The 19,020-nt window shown below is 41.4% G+C and overlaps 1 protein-coding gene across 1 annotated transcript in view; it reads left to right on the forward strand.

The window, feature by feature from the left end:
• SLF2 (SMC5-SMC6 complex localization factor 2) overlaps positions 1-4,477 on the forward strand; it is a 55,417-nt gene extending 50,940 nt beyond the window's left edge. Inside the window, exon 20 of the mRNA XM_048506037.1 lies at positions 2,940-4,477. Within this exon, the coding sequence (XP_048361994.1) occupies positions 2,940-2,975 (36 nt within the window). The 3' untranslated portion in view covers positions 2,976-4,477. The remainder of the gene's footprint in view (positions 1-2,939) is intronic.
• Positions 4,478-19,020: the final 14,543 nt, after the last annotated feature.

Below are 19,020 nucleotides of genomic sequence, written 5' to 3' on the forward strand. Positions count from 1 at the left end.
TAGGAGTTGTTTAGCTGGGGATGGTAATAGTGAATTTCCATGAACTTAGGACTTCAGTACCTTACCCTTTGTCTAGCAAAAAAGTAGACTCTGAAAATAAGTGAAAACCAGGCAACAGAAAGTATTTAACACTGTGTGTGTGTTAAGTGCTGTCAGGTTGCAGCCAATGTATTTTAATCCTGTTGGGTTTTCAAGGCAAGAGACTCTCAGCGGTGGTTTTGCCATTGCTTAATTCCATGTGGACTGAGAGCATTCTAAAAAAATGATGACTGCCCCAAGGTCACCCAGCAAGCTTCATATGGAGGAGTGGGGAATTAAACCCAGTTCTCAAGAAGCAAGTCACAGCAAGAGCAAGCCCTGCTGCTCTTAACCACTACACCACACTGGCTAGGAAAAAGCAAACTGTATAAACATGACATGCAGGTCCTGTGATGTGCAACACGTAAGCAGTCCAAAAGACTGTGACTTGCTCTTATACCCTGAACTAGTTCAGGCAGAGAGGTCTTGCAATGTACCCAAGGAGGAAGAAATTGCCTTAATTAAATGTAAGTGTGGCTCAAAATGCAAAGCTCTGAATTTTACAGCTGGTGTGTATTTAGAAAGATCAAAACTCACTTTAGTGAAATGAAGCTTGCTCAGCCCAAATATTATATTACCCATTGCTTTGCAAGAGATGTGCATGCTTTTGAAAGTTATGCGCTGAGATGTTGTTAGAACTATCACTTAAAATATTTCGGTAGCCTCATGGATTCTGACTTTAACTTTTAAAACATTTGCATATGACCATAATTCCAAAATAGCAGTGAGATACTGAAGTGTAAAAGCTTTTACGTACGTAATCTATCTCTTATCCTTAGACGGAAAAGCCATCTTCTAAATGTTTTTGTTTTGTTTTTATTAGTTAGAAATTAGAAAAAATATAGTTTCCAAAATTAACGTATGAACTCATAGTTGATTGTTGTGGCCTCTGTACACGCAGGCCAGATGTGCGGACTTTTAACTGGCTTAAATGGAGCAAAAGCCAACCAGTGAGTGTACCCCTCCCACCATCATGCACCTGGCTAATGCAGGGACTAGATATATGTTAGCAAGGAACGAGTTCCTTTGAGGAATTTTCAGCCATTTTCAAAATAAAATTTATTTAGTTAGCTACTCTTCTGTTAGCTTTTAAATTTACGGTTCAAGTGTTTGAGTTAGAATTCTGATGTTAGCCATTTGCTTTCTTTAGGGTTAGTTAGGTGTTTGATCTATATCTTTCTCAAAACCGGGCTTTTAAAGAAATACCATTCTTGTGACTCTAAAATATCCCAACTGGATGAGTGTGAGGATTGTCTGATCTGAGGAGAGAGAGAGAGAGAGAGAGAGAGAGAGAAAGAGAGAGAGAGAGATTGTTTCTACCTGTAAAGCCTGTGCCCTCTTTACACGGAAGGCTAGACAGGAACGGTGAAAGATGGCCGTCTATAAAAATCTTTATTGCTCTGGCTTGGCTTATTCTTCCATTAAAGTACACTTAGTGGCCACTTCGGCCTTTCATGATGGGTGGGTTCACATTCATTGTTCTCGCTTCGACTCTCCAGATGTTCCCTGAAAGAACAACCCCCACATCCCCAGTTTAAACACCCAGTTTTGCAATAGGGCTTGATGTTGGTTTTATCCCACCTCATTCATGCTCCTTTTGAGCTCTTGGCTTCTTGTTCCTTGGACTTTCTGTTTTACAAAATGGCCATCCAAGTGGCCATCCGCCTTATAGAGTGTGTGATTTGAGGACTCTCTGTTGTGATCCCCCATTATTTTTTCCTGACAAGGTTCGGAACGTTTACCTAAGGTAGTCTCTCTTTTCCACCTTACCCAAGATGTGGTACTTCCAGTGTTCTTTAAGGACTCCTAGGCCAACAAAGCCATACACTCCCTGGACGTGCACAGAACTCTTTCATTATACATTGACAGGACCAGATCCTTCAGAAAGGACAGCAATTTGTTTGTCTGTTTTAGGGGACCAAAGTAGGGTTGTGGAGCATCTTTCCAGACTTTATCTCTCTGGGTTACTTCAGCTATCAGAGTTGCTTATAATAAAATGTCTTGCCCAATTGGAATTAAGGTGCACTGTACTGGGGCTCATGCCGCTTCTTCGGCTTTTGGGTCAGGAATGGACCTTGCTGATGTTTGCAAGGCTGTGATGTCCACACAGCTGACTTTTATAAAGCATTATGCTGTAGACATTGATGTTAGGGCTGAGGTGGCTGTGGGTAAAGCTGTTTTGCAATCTTTGCTCCACACACATCTCCAGAGCACATGAGCTTGCTGTTCTCCCATGTGGGACTGCACAGAGGCCATGACAATGAAAAACAGTGCTGCACCTACCTGTAACTGTTTGTTCATCAAGTGGTCCTCTGAGCAGGCACATATCTCTCCATCCTTTCCCCACTGTGGGCTATCAACTAGGACAGTGGTGGCGAACCTTTGGCACTCCAGATGTTATGGACTACAATTCCCATCAGCCCCTGCAATTGGCCATGCTGGCAGGGGCTGATGGGAATTGTAGTCTATAACATCTGGAGTGCCAAAGGTTCGCCACCACGGAACTAGGACAAATGGTGGCTCTGCATGGTGGTGAAGGGAAAACTAGAGGTACAGAGTTTACCCCTCCTCTTTCTCACATGCCCTTGGGCAGGAAAACCCGTTAGCCCAGGTGCATGATGGGGGGAGAGGAGCACTCACTGGATTGGCTTTTGTTCCATTTAAGCTAGTTAAACGTCTCCGTGTCCAGCCTGCCTGCACAGACCACTCAATGAACAAACAATTACAGGTGATTGCATCGCTGTTTTTCTGCCAACTGAAGTGTAAAATTACCTTCTTCATTACAATGTTGTCATAATAGTTTTGCTAAATATTCTGAATTTCTTTATTCTTTTACTTCTTCTGGAAAAATCTAACATTAGGGGAAGATTCATGATTTTTGGGACCCAGACTCTTAAAACGGATGGATTGGAAAGAACACCAAAATCAATACTAGGAAACAGTGACTGAAGACTACAGTACAGTCTGAGAACAGGAAGAAGTCCCGTAATCCAAACTTCACTTATTTTCCACCAACAAGGTTCTTCTACTTTGCTCTGTCTTCAGTATCTTAAAAATAAGGATTTTAAAAATAAAGGTTGGATATGCACTTTTAAGGGTGCAGATTGTGTTTGCTGGGTAGCCCCTTTCTGCTTGTAAGAAGAATCCTCAAGCCAGTTGTCTTGGACTACTCCCTCCCCCCCAATAAAAATCTGTGTATTCTAATATTGTTTTTATGCAATTCCTAATCCTAACAACAATAGAAATTATAAAGGATATTGTAAATCGGACTATGATAAAATAGACTTTAGAGTAACAAATACAGCTTTTGGTATCAACAGGAAACCTCTCTGAAAGCCTTTCTAAGGCTCAGTTCATGTGTGTGGGAAGTGTGTTTTGCACATCCTTATTCCTCAGTAATGGCTCTTAAGATGGCACAGTAGGGCTGTGGAGGTGATAGGCATGCGGAAGATAATAGGCCAAAAATTTGAGTTAATTTTTTTTACTAAATTGAAGTCTCATTAATAGCAATGGAACTTAATCCCAAAGGGGACATTGAACAATCAAGTCACAGATGTTGCAATCCTAGAGAGTTAACCCTTCTGAGCTGATTGACCTCCATAACTTGAAGTGTAATTCTGCTTAGGATTGCAATGTGGATCTGGCTTTAAGATGTTTTTAAAGATTAAGATGGTTCTTGGAAATATAATGTTAGAAGAATGAGAATTTCTGTTCAGCAAAATGATATGAGGTTAGGCAAAAAGTCTCTGTTTTTGTGAAATTACATGTAAACCTCCATTCAAGGACAAGTTTATTCTTCTCTTTTTTTCATGCCCCTATAAAGCATGGACTATATATGTACAGTGTATGTATTCACGCATTTCATACATCTGTCAGTTTTCTGTTAATTCGTTAGATGTTGATTCATTAATTGAATGTCTTTTCCTTTGCAATTTCATATTCTAAACTCTTTGCACTGCCATATTTGTGAATACAGAATTTTAGAAGCCATAATAAATGTAAATATAATTATGTAGAAATAATATAAGTCTAAAATGTTTGATTTTACATACAGTTAATACTTTTCACATTTTTTAATAAATTTGTTATCCATTTCAAATGTCAGTGTGCAAAATAGATTGATAAAATGAGTGTGCATGATGCTAATTAGATCGATCCAAGGTCAAGGGAACAGTTCACGTGGGAACTTTGCTGTTAATGGCAGTGGGCGATGCCCTGTAGCCCAAGGCTACGAAAACACTTCAAATGATTACTGTTTCTTAACATTTATGTTATTCCAAAACAACCACAAAATGAGATTGGGGCAGACGAGGATTGGACAGTTTTTTTACAACCAAATTGTAAAAGAAGAACAAAGGATGTATTTTACTGATCCTGCATTAAATGACTAGAATCCAAACAGTTCTGTGTATGAGCAGAAAGTACTTCTATTTGTTCAAAGGGATTTGCTAATTTTTCTTTCCAGCTACAGTGTTTTCAGCTGGGAGGGTCCTCTAACTCTAGGGATTACTTTTTGGCAAGGGGCTGCAGTGGGATGGGGGTGGGGGCATAAAGATGCAGTTGCATGTACAATTCACCATGTATAGTATTGAGATCTCAGTTGTCCCTGAGAAATCAAGTGACATACATTTATATATAAAAAGCACAAAACGTATCTTTTTCTACAGACAATTTATATAATATAAAGGATACCATTTCTACCGCAATTCAAGCATGCTTGGAACTACAGTTTCCACTTTAACACCTTTTTTTGTAACAAATAAATAAGAATAAAAGTGTAAAATAACCTGATGTGTGAATTTCAGAAATCACATGTATAAAACACAATCACAGGCTCATTAGCAGATTCCTTGTACTCATATCTGCTATTTTTTTCACAGAAGGAAGCTTTCCAGAGCAGGACGGGGAGGGTTTAGAGCAGTGGTTTTCAACCTTCCTAATGCCGTGACCCTTTAATACAGTTCCTCGTGTTGTGGTGACCCCCAACCCTAACATTTATCCATTTTACAGATGGAGAACACTGATGCAGAGAGTCTTAGGCGACCCCTGTGAAAGGGGTCCCGACCCCCAGGTTGAGAACCACTAGTTTAGAGAGTTCAGGGTGCCAGCTTTTGGTGACAGAATTCATAAAGTTGAAAGCTAAAATTACTTGGCATTCTATTTGGCAAGACTAAGGTAAGGCAGAGTGTTGTACTCAGTAGCACCTTGATTAGATCAACATGCTTGAACTCTGACAATGCTGGAGTGGGTCATTCTTTCCAGACTTTTCCTTTGTGTCTGGTATTCCTTTCTACAACTAAGCTATTTACCCACTATATTGTATGATTTAAATTAATTTATGTAACTTGTATAGACTTCTCTAGTCCTACTTATGCTCTTTTCTATGTTGTGTGGCCCTCTGTCAGATGCCTGTATGACTGTTGGCAAACTACTCTTGGGCAAGATCTAGTTAGAGTTTGGCACGGCAAGTGGACTGCTTGTAGACCAATTTATAGTGACCAAGGCAAGCAAAATAAAAGCAAAGCAGTTGCAGCAACAAGATTGGTTAGAAATCATGTTATTGTTACAAGTCTTATATTTAAAATTTGTACGTAGCACCCATTCCCTAAACCAGGCGTGTCAAGCATGTGACCCAAGGGGTCAGATGTGGCTCCTTGAGAGGGCTTATCAGGCCAGAGAGCTGACTGAGGTAACTCCCCTTCACTCCAGATCATTCCCTGCACTCAGCCACCCTGCCACCCCACTTTCAATCTGGCCAGGCAAGCCTGCTGTGGGCTCACTAGTCCAGCCCTAAACTATTTGAAGCAGCATTTAACAATTATTTTACTGGAAGTGAGGGAGAAATTTCATCACATTAAAGATGGTTGATTGGCCTTGACATTTAAAAAAATTAACATCTTCCAAAGAAACAAACCCCTTAATTACTAATGTATTGGAACATATGCTGAATTTCTGAAATTTACTGTAACATTGAGTTTCCTTGATCATACGAACCTGCCTTTTATTGATACACACCACCACATGCCTTTCTCCTCTGTCCTACTGGCTCCACCAATGCCATTTTGTGTCTGTTCTTCATCTGTGCGTCTGGTCAGTAGGTAACAATGGCAGTTTTCGCCAGTCATAAAAGTGTAGAACATTGATTCTTAAAAATGAGTCATACAATCTATTTTTATGTAACCAGAGACGATCTACAAGTTTGGGAGAGGGCACTCACAATCCGGGGTGGAAAATGGGGGAGCATTCTGAAAGTTAGGCACCCCCTTTGCCTGACTGGCAACTCTTCTGACAGCTAACAGAGAATGAGATTTAGAGGACTCATCCTGCTGGGCAGATGAAATCCTAGCTTTCTCCTGCAATCCTTTAAAGTGGCCCACAGCAAATAGGAATCAAACCTAATGTTTAGGAGTTATTTAATGGGTAACTGGCACAGGGGTGTTGTCAAGTGTATTCTGTACAATGTATGTCAATTTGGATCGAAGGCAAATAAAAGTAGAAGTAATTGGCTTCCTGGCCACCAGGTGGGGCCTGGAGTGCTGGAATTACAGTCGTTCTCCAAATGACAGAGAATAGATCCTTTGAAGGAAATAGCAGCTTTGGATTTCATTGTCTACATCATTCCATCGCTGCTGAACTCTCTTCCCTTCCTGAATTCTGCTGTTCCCAAGAACCACCCCCAAATCTCCAGGAGTTTCACACGCAAGAACTGGCAATCTTAGGAGAAAACCAAGCAAGGTCAAAAGAGACTTTCAGATCTATTGCATGCAAATAAACTATCCTCCAGAAATACAGACTTGTCTTTATTTTTAAAAATCGATTATTACTATTGTTATTCAGCGTATAAGACATCCCCAGTGGTGAGATTCAAATAATTTAACAACCGGTTCCGGTGGTGGGATTAAAAAAAATTAACAATTGGTTGTTTACAAGCACCATTTTAACAACCGGTTCTGCCGAAGTGGTGCAAACCTGCTGAATCCCACCACTGGACACCCCCCATGTAGGCTTAGGATGTTGTACAACATAAAAACATAAGTCCATTAAAATCATATAAAATTCATATCAGCAACACAATATCCTAAAGGGAGGGATAATAACACCAGACCCACAGCTCATTCATACTGGCTTGGGGAAAAGAAGGCTGGTAAGGCCAAACAAATAATACCATTGCTGCCCCAACTATAGGCCTGGTAGAATTGCTCAGCCTTACAAACTAACAAGTTCCATTTGACAGAGCATTCCACTAGGTCAGTTAAGCACAAACTGTTTTGGGACTTCAACTCTATGCATCCTGTGAAGTGATGTATTATCCCCGCTCCTGGTTTAAACTAATGAAAGTGTGTGTAGAAAGTTTCTGGAATTTAAAAAATCTGGAAGCGTGCCCACTTTTTTGGTGAGAATTGGGAGGTCACCTTGGGCAATTCCAAATTAAAAGACTAAAAGGAGACCACCATAAATGTCAAACTTTTAGCTGAGTTAGAGAAGATGGAAGAGTGCTGTACCTCTGCTTCCCTCCAGGACAGTGATTTTCCTCTACCACGTGTCTGCTACTTTAGAGTGAAAAAGAAAAGCTATTTTAAGCCTTTGAGTAGCTGATTAAATGAATGAATGGGCACAGAAGGTGACAAAGCAATGAAATGCGGACAGTTATCAATATAGCGGGTTCAGTTATATGTGGGTATCAGTTATATGTGGCTATTGCAAATGTGAACAATTATCCATATAGGGGGTTAAGTTATATGTGGCCATCGCAAACCTGCAAATAGGCAAAATCATCAACTCTGAAAGCCACTACGTCAGACTACACAGAGAAGCAATTGAAATCCATAAGCACATGGACAATTTTAACAGGAAGGAAGAAACTATGAAAATGAACAGAACTTGGCTGCCAGTGTTGAAAAATACTAGGGTCAAGACTGTCAAACCAGCTCCACACAAACACAGGATGACCATAGACAAAAGAAACAAAGGCCAGGATACTTCTATTCAGATGCTCCCACCAGTGACCTTGCTATCTACAGGGTTACTCCCAGGCTATAGTCTTCATTGTTACTCATACTTCTATTCAGATGCCCTCAACTATTGACCTAGTTGCCGCCTTTGTTACTCACAGACAAGGTTTCCCCACCCACCCTGGACACTCCAACAGATATATACTCCACTTGCTTTCCCAACATCAGATCCTCTGAAGATGCCAGCCACAGACGCAGGCGAAACGTCAGGAGAGAATGCTGCTAGAACACGGCCATACAGCCCGGAAACCACACAGCACCCAAAATCATCAACTGCTTGTTCATGGTTTTAGGCGCATGGTGAGGTCTTTCCTCTTCACCCAGTCATTTGGTTAGTCTTCCTTGAAACCCCCTCTACAGCTGTGAATCTCAGGAAATGAGGTTAGGAAAGTGGGGGTTGGAATTGTAAGCCACCTAGAGATGCTGGTATACTGCAGGGTATAAAAATATTTATAAATAAACATGTATTCTCTGATGTAGCCTTCAAATGCATGGAATGGTATCTGACAAGGTCAGGAAGGCTCCCGCTCTCCAAGCTTTCTCTATTCATAACTAAAATTTTAAAGAGAGTTTTTCTATGCAAGTAATAGAGCTGTATTGTAATAAATGGTTCAGAAAGATGTTTGGGTAAAAGATTAGGGACTGTGATCCATAGTACTGTGTATAACTTGTGTTGCCTGTTATTGTAAGTAGCATCCTACAATGTAATTTTCGTATGGTTTAGCACATCATATTAATCATTATGCTCACTTCAGCTTTCTTTTCAGATTTTTAGTTGGTTCCAGATTTCTAATATATAAATCCTATTGCACTTTTATTGGATATCCCATCCTGCTGATTGTATTGATTTACTCTGAATGATCCACCTGGAGTCCCAGTGAGAAAGGTGAACTATAAATATTGTAAATAAATAAAATAAATTCTAATTCCTCTAACTGTTGACAGTTATTGATAACACTTCCTACATAGCTTGAGTGCAAGGCCGTAATACTAGACATGCTGGGCATGGGGACAGGGAGTGCCAATGAGAAGAGATCCATCCAGGTTTAGCTAGGAGATGCTGCTAAGAGAATGGGCTATACTCTGGGAGGTGTCTGTTCTACTTCAGTCTTCTGTGCATTCCACACACAGGGACTGCGCATGTGCTGGCCAACCACGAATTAGTCACAAGCTTCCTACCTAAAGGGTGCTTTCTCCATTAAACTTGCCTTGCGATTCCCCCCCCCCCTCCAACGGTTGCATGCCCAATGATGCACCCTTCTGACAGCTCTGTTCTTGCCGCAATGACGATCAGTCTAGTGAGAGTTTCGCTGCATGTTTCAGTAAAAGATTAAGAATTATTGTGGCATTCACTGGCAGGTGGCTACTGGAGATTGTTTAGGATGGTGAACAAGAGTTTGTTTAAGAAATGCATCCAGTGTAGTGTTAAAATGACTCGCAGTGATGAGCATGGTTTGTGCTTACTTTGCCTGGGAGAAGGGCACAATGTTGGAGCTTGTAAAGTGTGTCAAAAGTTCATACTGAAGGCTCATGGTGACCAAGCATCTAAACTAAAGGCTGCCTTACAGCAAAAGACTTTGACTTTGGTCAATCCCCCAGTCCCATTTTTGTCAGAAAAGGCTGGATTGCCATCTGCTTCTTCTGCTCGATTGACAGACCCATTGGTTCCATCAGTTCAACCTCAGAACCGTGAGCAGTCTCTAGTTTAGGTGATCTGCTCTTTGGAACCAGTTTAAGTGGTTGTTTGAGAACTCTACCCACCTCCTGTGTTTGTGTATGGCTTGCTGGAATCCCTGTGGGTGGAATACACAGAAGAGTGAAGTAGAAGATGGGGTTTCACTTACCTGTAACTTCTGTTCTTTGAGGTCTTCTGTGCAGACACACACTTCCTCCCTCCTGCTTCACTAGGAGTTCTCAGCAGAGGGCTTCATGCTGTTAGGCAGAATTGAGGGAAAGGCACTCTGCGGTTCGGCATGCAACCGTTGGAGGGAAAAGAGGTAGTGAGGCAAGTTTAATGGCGAGAGCGCCTTTTAGGTAGGAAGTTCATGACTGATCCATGACTAGCCTGCGCATGTGTGTGTCTGCACAGAAGACCCCAACAACAGAAGTTACAGGTAAGTGAACCCTGCTTTTCAAAACTCACCTCTGCCATAATTTCATTGAACTGCTGTTATGAAATAGGGAGATCACAAGGGGAAGACTCGCCCACCTCCCTTATACACAGAGGCAGTGAATGTTCCCTAAATCTCCTAAAATCTCAATGCTGGTCAGCTTTTCTCTCTGTGTGTAAATGTATATATCCTTTATGGGGTTTCTCTTCACTTGTCCCACCCTGTTCCACTTCAAAATAAATGTTTAACTTAGGAAACTGAGGTGATCCCTCCCTCTCTTTACTCTCTTTCTGTTTTACCTCAGATAACCACACAAGAAGCCTTTTAGATGTTTAATGAATAAATTATAGAATTTTATTAACTTCAGGGGATTAAGTTAGGAATTATCATGATAGAAAGAGGCAGCTTTTATTTACGGATATTTAGGTATTTTCAAAGTTCAGCACAGATGGTAATTGGCTTTTAGAAAAAATATCACTTTGTTACAGAGTTTTTAATGCTTGTAAATATGATAAACTTTCAAGATGTTTCACATGATGTATTCAAGCTAGCACCCAGAGGTTTGTATGGTAACTGGTGACTTTTCAACTATATGGAAAGGAGTATTTCCCAACTCACTTTTCCCTTCAGATGTTTCAAACCTTAGGTTTACCTCACAGCATTTGAAGTAATTCAAGACAAGTTTGTACCATCATATCAATATTTTATGACTTTTAACTTATGTTGTAACCTGCTCTGAGACCTTTGGGTGTAGGGTGGGCTAAACAAATAGCATCTAAGAAACTGTGAGACCAAAAAGGTTTTCAAAATCTCCAATCCTGTAATAGAAACCCAAGATTATATATAGTTTTCTCCTGTCTGATTTCTATCAATTGAAATATATCCCAACTCCATCTTTCTGTCAACCAATCTTTGTTTTTGTATGTTAAGCCAACAGTTCACTAGTGCCTTAAAAAGAACTTATGCTAAAAACCCTCCCGGTATCTGAAAGGCTGCTCAATCTTAATAAAAGGCAGGAAAACCTGCATATTCAGAGAGAGAAATATTGGGATGCCACATGGGGATATCAGTTCTGGTCAACGTATAGGGTGGTTGTTTGTGATGATACACATTAAGCATTTGAACATGTCAAATGCTCTATAAATGCTAAGCATAATGACTACTACTTTTTCAGCAGCAGCTTGGACACCATCCCTGGGGGTGGCTGCTCTGTATTGTTCCAGTTGCTTCCTGGTCCACACCCTTCCTCTTTGCTTGATTGAGTTTGTTGTGCAACCATGAGAGTCTTTAATTACACAGCTTGTTCATTTTCAATTTAATGCTGCTAGATATTTGGTCTTTTCTAAGCCTCTTACTGTTTTGTGCTTATGCTGGCACAATCTGTAATTAACACTTCCTCTTCCCTAAATGAATGCACCACCAAATCTTCTCAGTAAAAAGGCTGGCAGTAAGCAGTAAGAGCCTTTTCAGGCCAACATGAGAACTGCTGTGCCCCATCTTCATGAAGTGGAAGGAGGTGGGGGCAGCCTTGCTGTGTGCAATTGCAGCATGGGAAGAATGTAGCTACAGAGAGGTAGTCATGTTACGTCGGTTGCGGCAACAATGATTGGTTTGTTTTGCAGGACAGCGCCAAATGCAGGAGATGCTGCTCAAGAGCAAGGATTGGTACCACATTGCTGGTGTGTGTGTGTTCCACTTCCACCAGAACGGGGAGTATCTCTTCCCACTGTTCACCCTGCTCAACTGTGGTAGCCAACTCCCAAGCCAACAAGACATAAGCATAAGCATAAGCATAAGCATTTTATTGTCATTGTGCACGCACAATGAAATTTACAGCAGCATTCCTCGATGCACACAATTTCAGACTCATACATCATCATCCTCCACCCATCCCTACACAGCCCCAAATACATCAATATGAAGCAGCGGAGTTTAGCATAGCCACAGCTCTAGAGTAGAAGCTGTCTCTAAACCTCTTTGTCCTAGTTCTGAGGGCCTCTGCTATCTTCGATCTGCCAAGATGGTAGCAGTTTAAAAAGAGAGTGTGCTGGATGAGACGGGTCCCTCAGAATATTTTGGGCTTTATTTAGGCTTCGGGCATTATAGATTTCTTCCAAGGAGGGGAGAGGGCAGCCGATAATCCTTTGTGCAGTGGTGATCACCCTTTGGAGCGCCTTCCTATTCGCCACTGTGCAACTGGAGAACCATACACAGATGCAGTAGGTTAGGACACTCTCTATAGCACAGCGGTAAAAGGACACCAGGAGTTTTCCATCCAGTTGCTGCTTCCTTAAAAGTCTCAGATAGTACAGTCTTTGCTGGGCTTTAATTGAGGAGGCCTGACCTGAGCCTGCTCATCAGCCCTCATGAGCAGACCTGAGCCTGCTCATCAGCCCTCATTGGAGCAGGCATCCTTGGTTGCCTAAAATCCCTGGCCATGGGTGTGACTAGGTTTCCTCCAGCTGCAAACTACTCAGAGGGGGGGCCTAGGGTTAGTGCCAAGACATATGAGCACTCCGCCTAACAGCTTGACAGATTCAGCCTCAGGAAAATGGCCTGGTAAGGTAACAATGGTCCTTTTAACATCCAGAGGACAGTTCACCACACAAAGTTCTATGGCTGCAGGTGGGACCATTTTGTTCTGTGGGCTCAGGAACAAACAAAATGTTGCACCTGAATTGTGTGACTTACCTTGTATTTCTGATTACCTCCTTCACCTGAAAGGTTCTGGTCTTATCTACCTCCTCAATTAAAGTGCACTTTTTTTTTTTGCTGTTTCAGCATTTCTTCTTGGTTTGGATTCATTCCCCTCTTTGTTTATCTACCCTGCAAGCAAAGGTGTGTGTCAAAGGTTTGCTAAATATGTGCTTGTCAAGAGTCCTCCTGTGCCACGGTGGAATTTGACTCTGGTTCTCCTTGAAGCCCATTCCGCATGGGCCAATAAACATGGGTGTAGTATGGTAAAAAAACACACCCCTCATTTTATGGGGGAACTTCACACAGATCGTGCCCCTAAAACAAGTCTGCCCTTTGTTATTTTCCCCAAACCAGGTTTTTTTTGAGAATCACGCTATTAGCAAGTCCTTTAAAAAATTCTGGGTTGCAGCTGCTCATGAGCGAATGGCTGGGCAGGAAGCACTTTATTCGCCTCTGTTTTCCTTTAAAAAAAAAAAAAAAATTCACTACTTACATCTGCATATCTATGCCGGTGCAGATAGTCATGTTGTGAGACATCAGCATGGCAGCCTGTGCCGGGTGTGTGTGTGTGTGTTTTCATTTGTGCAAGCCTACATAGCAACGCATTGGTGGGAAGTACAGGTAAATTAAAAAAAAGTCACGTCTCTGTGTGAAGGCGCAACGGCAACCCAAATTGTTTCTGTGGGCCCCAATCACTGCCCCTGAGTGGATGCATGTGAATGTGAAAACAGAAAAACTGGTTTCTTTATCACAACGTCAACTCGCTATACATTTGCTGTGCAGAAGGGGCCAGGGTTGATTGGATGCCTTTTTGAGACTTTGACCTCCAGTGACATATCACTCCTTTCCTATAAGCCTGCCTTCCCCATTGCCATCACCTCTGCTAAGAGGAGGGGAAGACCTGAGGAATCTCACATGCAATCCACCTTTCAGTAAATTCCGTTAGGGCAAGGAGGGAAGGTAAGTGCTCTTCAGAGTTGTAGAGTAGACAGAAAACTTATAAATCTTTCCATGGTAGGCCTTGCACAAGCACAGTCCCCAGAGTGTGTCTGCATAGAAACCCACTTGATGAAGTACAATTACAAGTGCAACTCTGTATTTAGCATTTCCTGCCAAGAGAAGAAATAAGAACCACCATAGGTGAGATTTCTCTCCTACGTATTGTTGAAGGCTTTCACGGCTGGCTGGTTGTTGTGGGTTTTCCAGGCTGTGTGGTCATGGTCTGGTAGTTTTTGCTCCATTTTGCACCATCTACCAGAGTTTTGATCATGCCTCTTTTTTTGTCATGGGTGGTGACTGAAGTTTTGATGCAGATTTCAGTCTATGGTAAATCAAATATGCCTCACCTCCCTGTGAGGAAGACAAAACATATACTCCACCGCACAGTCACTCAACACTGTGCCACAGAAACATATTTTACTGTGACTTGCCTCTGAAGATGCCAGCCACTCATGTGGGTGAAACATTAGTAGCTAAAACTACCAGGTCATGGCTACACAGCCCAGAAAACCCACAACAGCCAGTTTCTCCCCTTCACTTGGCTATTCTGTATTTCTGAGTCCCATTTTGGGACGTTCACACAGAATACATGTCTGATGTATCTGTAGACATCACAAAATAACAAGGCCAAGATGGCATAGTTTGTGTCATTAGATCTGTTACAGTGTTGCGTGAGTGAATGGTCTAAGATGGCATCTTTATCTTACAAGGTCTGGTTCCTAGATATGTGTCTCTCTTACATGCTCTGTTTTGATGGTGAGAAGAAAAGCTGGCCACCTACTTGCCAAAAAGTGTCATTATCCAGGATGAGCTGTAGATCACTGATGATGCAATTGAGTGGTTTGAACTGGGAGCTGTTAGTGACAATCAGTAGTCTATTGATGTTCTTTCTTTGGACTTGCCTTCTGTGTTATTTCTATATTTCTGTCTGGCTTTATAAATCTGTTTCTTCACTTCTATGGGTGGTTTCTCTAATGCCTGAAGTTGCTATCATAAATTCTTCAGATATAAATACCTGTTCAAGGAAGTGGGGCAAATGCAATTGTAGTGTAGTCCTTGTCAGACCATGGATTGTGTTGTGTGTTTAGGATGGTAAGTCAGTGGAGTTTAAGGTGGTGCTTATGTACTCATGTAATTGTGCAGTACTGACCAGAAGATAGACCTCTGGCGTGGACTAGTCCAGGCTCAGGCTGATGGTGGAATGAAAGTCATTGAAGTCCTGGTGGAATCATTCGAGACCTTCGTTCCTGTGAATCCAGATAATGAAATCCTCTTTTGGTGTCTCTGGCACTTTCCTTACCCTCTGGTGGCCTAGGCCCATGGTGGCAAACCTATGGCACTCCAGACACAGCCCCTGCTGTGCTGATGGGAATTGTAGTTCATGAACATCTGGAGTGCCATAGGTTCACCACCACTGGCCTAGGCAATTGCCTATGTTCAACTAATGGGCAGAGCCAGCTCTAGCAGAAACTAAAGTATTATTGCTCTGCCATACTTGTATACTTGTATGGTATACAGGCATACAAGTACGACAGATTTAGAGCAATAACATTGTCCTATACTTGAGTTTCACCTAGACCTGGCTCTGCCCATTAGGTAAACTGTGCGGTCATGTGGATAGCCATGACTGTGCTATTTGTGCAGGCTGTGATCAAATCTGAAGTAATTATGGTTGGGGACTAATGGGTAAAGTTTGGTAACAAGGTCTGCTGCAGAGGTGGGATCCAACCGGTTCTCTCCACTTCTCTAGAAGTGGTTACTAATTTTTTCTGAGTGCCGAGAAGGGGTTACTAAAGCAACCTCCCTGCCCAATAGGGACTAGAGGTGCGTGTGTGCGGCGGCGCCACTGTTTGAATCCCACCACCATCAGAACCTGTTATTAAAATGTTTGGATCCCACCACTGGTCTGCTGGGTTATCATCAGGAATAATGTTGAAGTAATTTATCTCCAACTTTTTCTTCCTAAAACAATATCATTGGTATCACTGGTGCACATCTTTTTTAAAAGAGGGGATTGGCGTACATGCATGCAGAGTAGACAGCAGGAGAGTGTTCAAGTTCTAAATGTGGGCATTCATTCATTTAATTTTTTAAATTTAAAAATATGTATCCCACTTCCTAATCAACAAGGGAGAATGAAAATAAAAAAAAACAAGACAACAGAAGAATTGACAGGCAGTAGATTGGACGGGCTCAGAGCTAGAATCATGGATTATGCTTCAGTGGGACTTAAAGGAAAACTTAACACATTTCATGAACAATTCTGCACTGCAGCAGAAATTGTCAGTGTTAGTCATCTTTTGTTCATTAAAAGGCTCTATGTGTGATCTCTGGCTGCACTAGAGGAATGCTTTTTTTAAATAATGACATAATTTTAAAGATAATACAGTTCAGATGCTGAATTAGAAATCTGACCTCAACATCTGCATGCTTCAGATTTCTTTGCTGTCTGTTTTTTATCAGATATCTTTTATAAAATACCAGAGTTTCAGAAATATTCCTCATTCCAGATATCAAAAATAATCAAATAAAAAATTTCCATTATATATCAATGATTAAACACAGTCAAATATTGAATGAAATCAATTATTAAAGTTTGCAGAGCAATTGGGTGAATAAAGGGAAATGTTTGCATTAGAATACATTCTTCTGTGCAAGGTGGCATTGTAATTTGTTTGCTTCTTTGATAAGCAAAAATGTCCACTGAATCTGTCTCCATGTGATTTTTTTTTAAAAATCAACAATACTCCCCTTCCCTACTGGAGTTGAAGATGGAGTGTGCAATTATTAGAGCTCCAGCAGCTCAGCTGAGATTGCTGCTATTCCAACTGCAGAGGCAACTAAGCCTCATCAATATGATTAGTGATGCCAGACAGAGAACGATTAATGGGATTAACAGCAGTGTTAGATTTTCTATAAATAGCACTCCTTGATTGCTTCAGCCTCTGCCATGCATTATTCTGGGAGTGATAAGTCGCCCCATTGTTTAAATTTGATAGCAGAGCTGGCTCCCATCCGGAAGAGACTGTATTTTTTAAAAAATGGGGCAAGCTCACTTAAGTCAAATTTCACTAAGCAAATTTACCTTGTCTGACTGATACAATCATAGAATCATAGAGTTGGAAGAGACCCCAAGAGCCATCAAGCCCAACCCCCTGCAATGCAGGAAAACACAATCAAAGCACTCCCAACATATGTTCATCCAGCCTCTGTTTAAAAACCTCCAAAGAAGAAGAATCCACAACTCTCTGAGGCAGTGAATTTCACTGTCGAACAGCCCTGACGGTCAGGAAGTTCTTCCCAATGTTTAGGTGGAATCTCTTTTCCTTCACCTTGAATCCATTGCTCTGTGTCCTAGTCTCTGAGGCAGCAGAAAACAAGCTTGCTCCCTCTTCAACATGGCATCAAGCTTGTTGATGCATGCAAAGAAAAAGATTGCAGGTTACAGTAGCCATGTTGGTCCAAAGGAGAATCCAAAAACAGAAGCCCAAAACCTTTTATTAGGATTAAGAAATTAGCACAAAAGAGTATGCAATCTTTTGAGATTGCCAAACTAACAGGAAGTTCTTCCATCTCTAACTAGAACTGGATCACATATTGGAATGTTCTTGTATGTTCATAAGTTCTATTAAATAGAAAAAAGCACCACAAAATTAATGGAGACTTCTTCTCCATCCTGAGATAATTAATTTGAATAGTAAGTTTATTTTTTAATGTGAAGAAATATTGAAAGCTGGAATTCACAACTCGCAGTTTGGTACAGTCCATTCCTCACCTCAGTGGTTCTGTCACCCCACTATCATCTCCTTCTCCTGCATGTGTGGACTAGACGGAGAATGGCACAGTTCCTGACTAGTTGGTGGATGTGTATTTAGTATCCTCAAAACACTCTGCATCTGAAAGGGCTCTAAACTCTCTGAAAAGATGTTTGCAAATGTAAATCTTTTGTAAATATCATCATAGGTTACAAAACAGCAGTCTTGCTATGCTGGGCAACACCAGATGGTGCTGTTTCTCACAATCTCTTTGTCTCCTGTTATGTGTAAACTAAAAGTCAAGGTTTTTGTTTTTTAAGTTTCATAATTGTGCCCGGGAACATTTGAGCCCTGGGAAGGAAAATTCCCATCATGATTCAGAACTGAGACTGATCAATATATGAAGCAGAGGGTTTTTAATGGCATTGACTAACATGAAAGTCTATCGTTGTAACCAACAAAATGATGATTAATTCAGAGTTTATCCCTGCTTGTGAATACTAGCTTGCACTAATGTTACTGATAAGAGGACAGAAAGAGAGATGGCAAGGGAAGCCATGTAATATGTGACAAAATAAGAACATAAGAAAGACAGTGGTTTTGCCAGGTAAGGTAGCTAGGTGCAAAGAAAGACGGGGCTCCTGCTCTGAAACTGCTGTGAAGAAGAGAAAATGTGGTGGTGGGAAAACCTGTACCTGCCAACACTCTTTCATCACCAATTCGTGAAACTGTGACAGCCCTACCCTCCTTTGCTCCTGGTTGCGCTAGACATGCCTGTCTACCATCAGTCTGCCTTTCCAGATACATTCATTTATATTACTCCTGTGCATGTGAAATATATTTAGATGATATTGCTACAGAGGATGCTCATGCAAGACTCTATATTAGACAGCAATTGTGAATACAAACCGTTTGTCTCCTAGTCTTGCGGATAATGTTAGGGCAGGGTCTACAGTTGAATGGCAGAGCACCTGCTCTGTATGCAGAAGGCCCTCGGTTCAGTCCTGAGCATCTCCAGTTAAAGGATCTCTGAGTGAAAGGCTTGGAAATATTGCTACCTGGAAGCCTGGGGAGATGTTGCCAATTTTAGCAGAGATAGTGGGCTTGGTGGTTTGGCTTGATATAATAGCTTCCTATAAAGCAGAGACCACTGCAATAACTCTAGAGGGGTAGATGTGTTAGCATGCTGTAGCAAAATTTAGCAGGAGTCTAGTAGCATTGTCAAGACTTATAAAATATAAGCTTTCATAAGTCAGAGCTCACGTCATCTGATGAAGTCAAGTCACTGCAGTCTTTCATTTCTTGCTTCTCTTTCCTCTTCATTTTATTGTTTGTTCCTTCCATTCAATCTGATGGCAAGTTATCTGA

The sequence above is a fragment of the Sphaerodactylus townsendi genome, linkage group LG08 (genome assembly GCF_021028975.2).
Source record: "Sphaerodactylus townsendi isolate TG3544 linkage group LG08, MPM_Stown_v2.3, whole genome shotgun sequence".
NCBI lineage: Eukaryota > Metazoa > Chordata > Lepidosauria > Squamata > Sphaerodactylidae > Sphaerodactylus > Sphaerodactylus townsendi.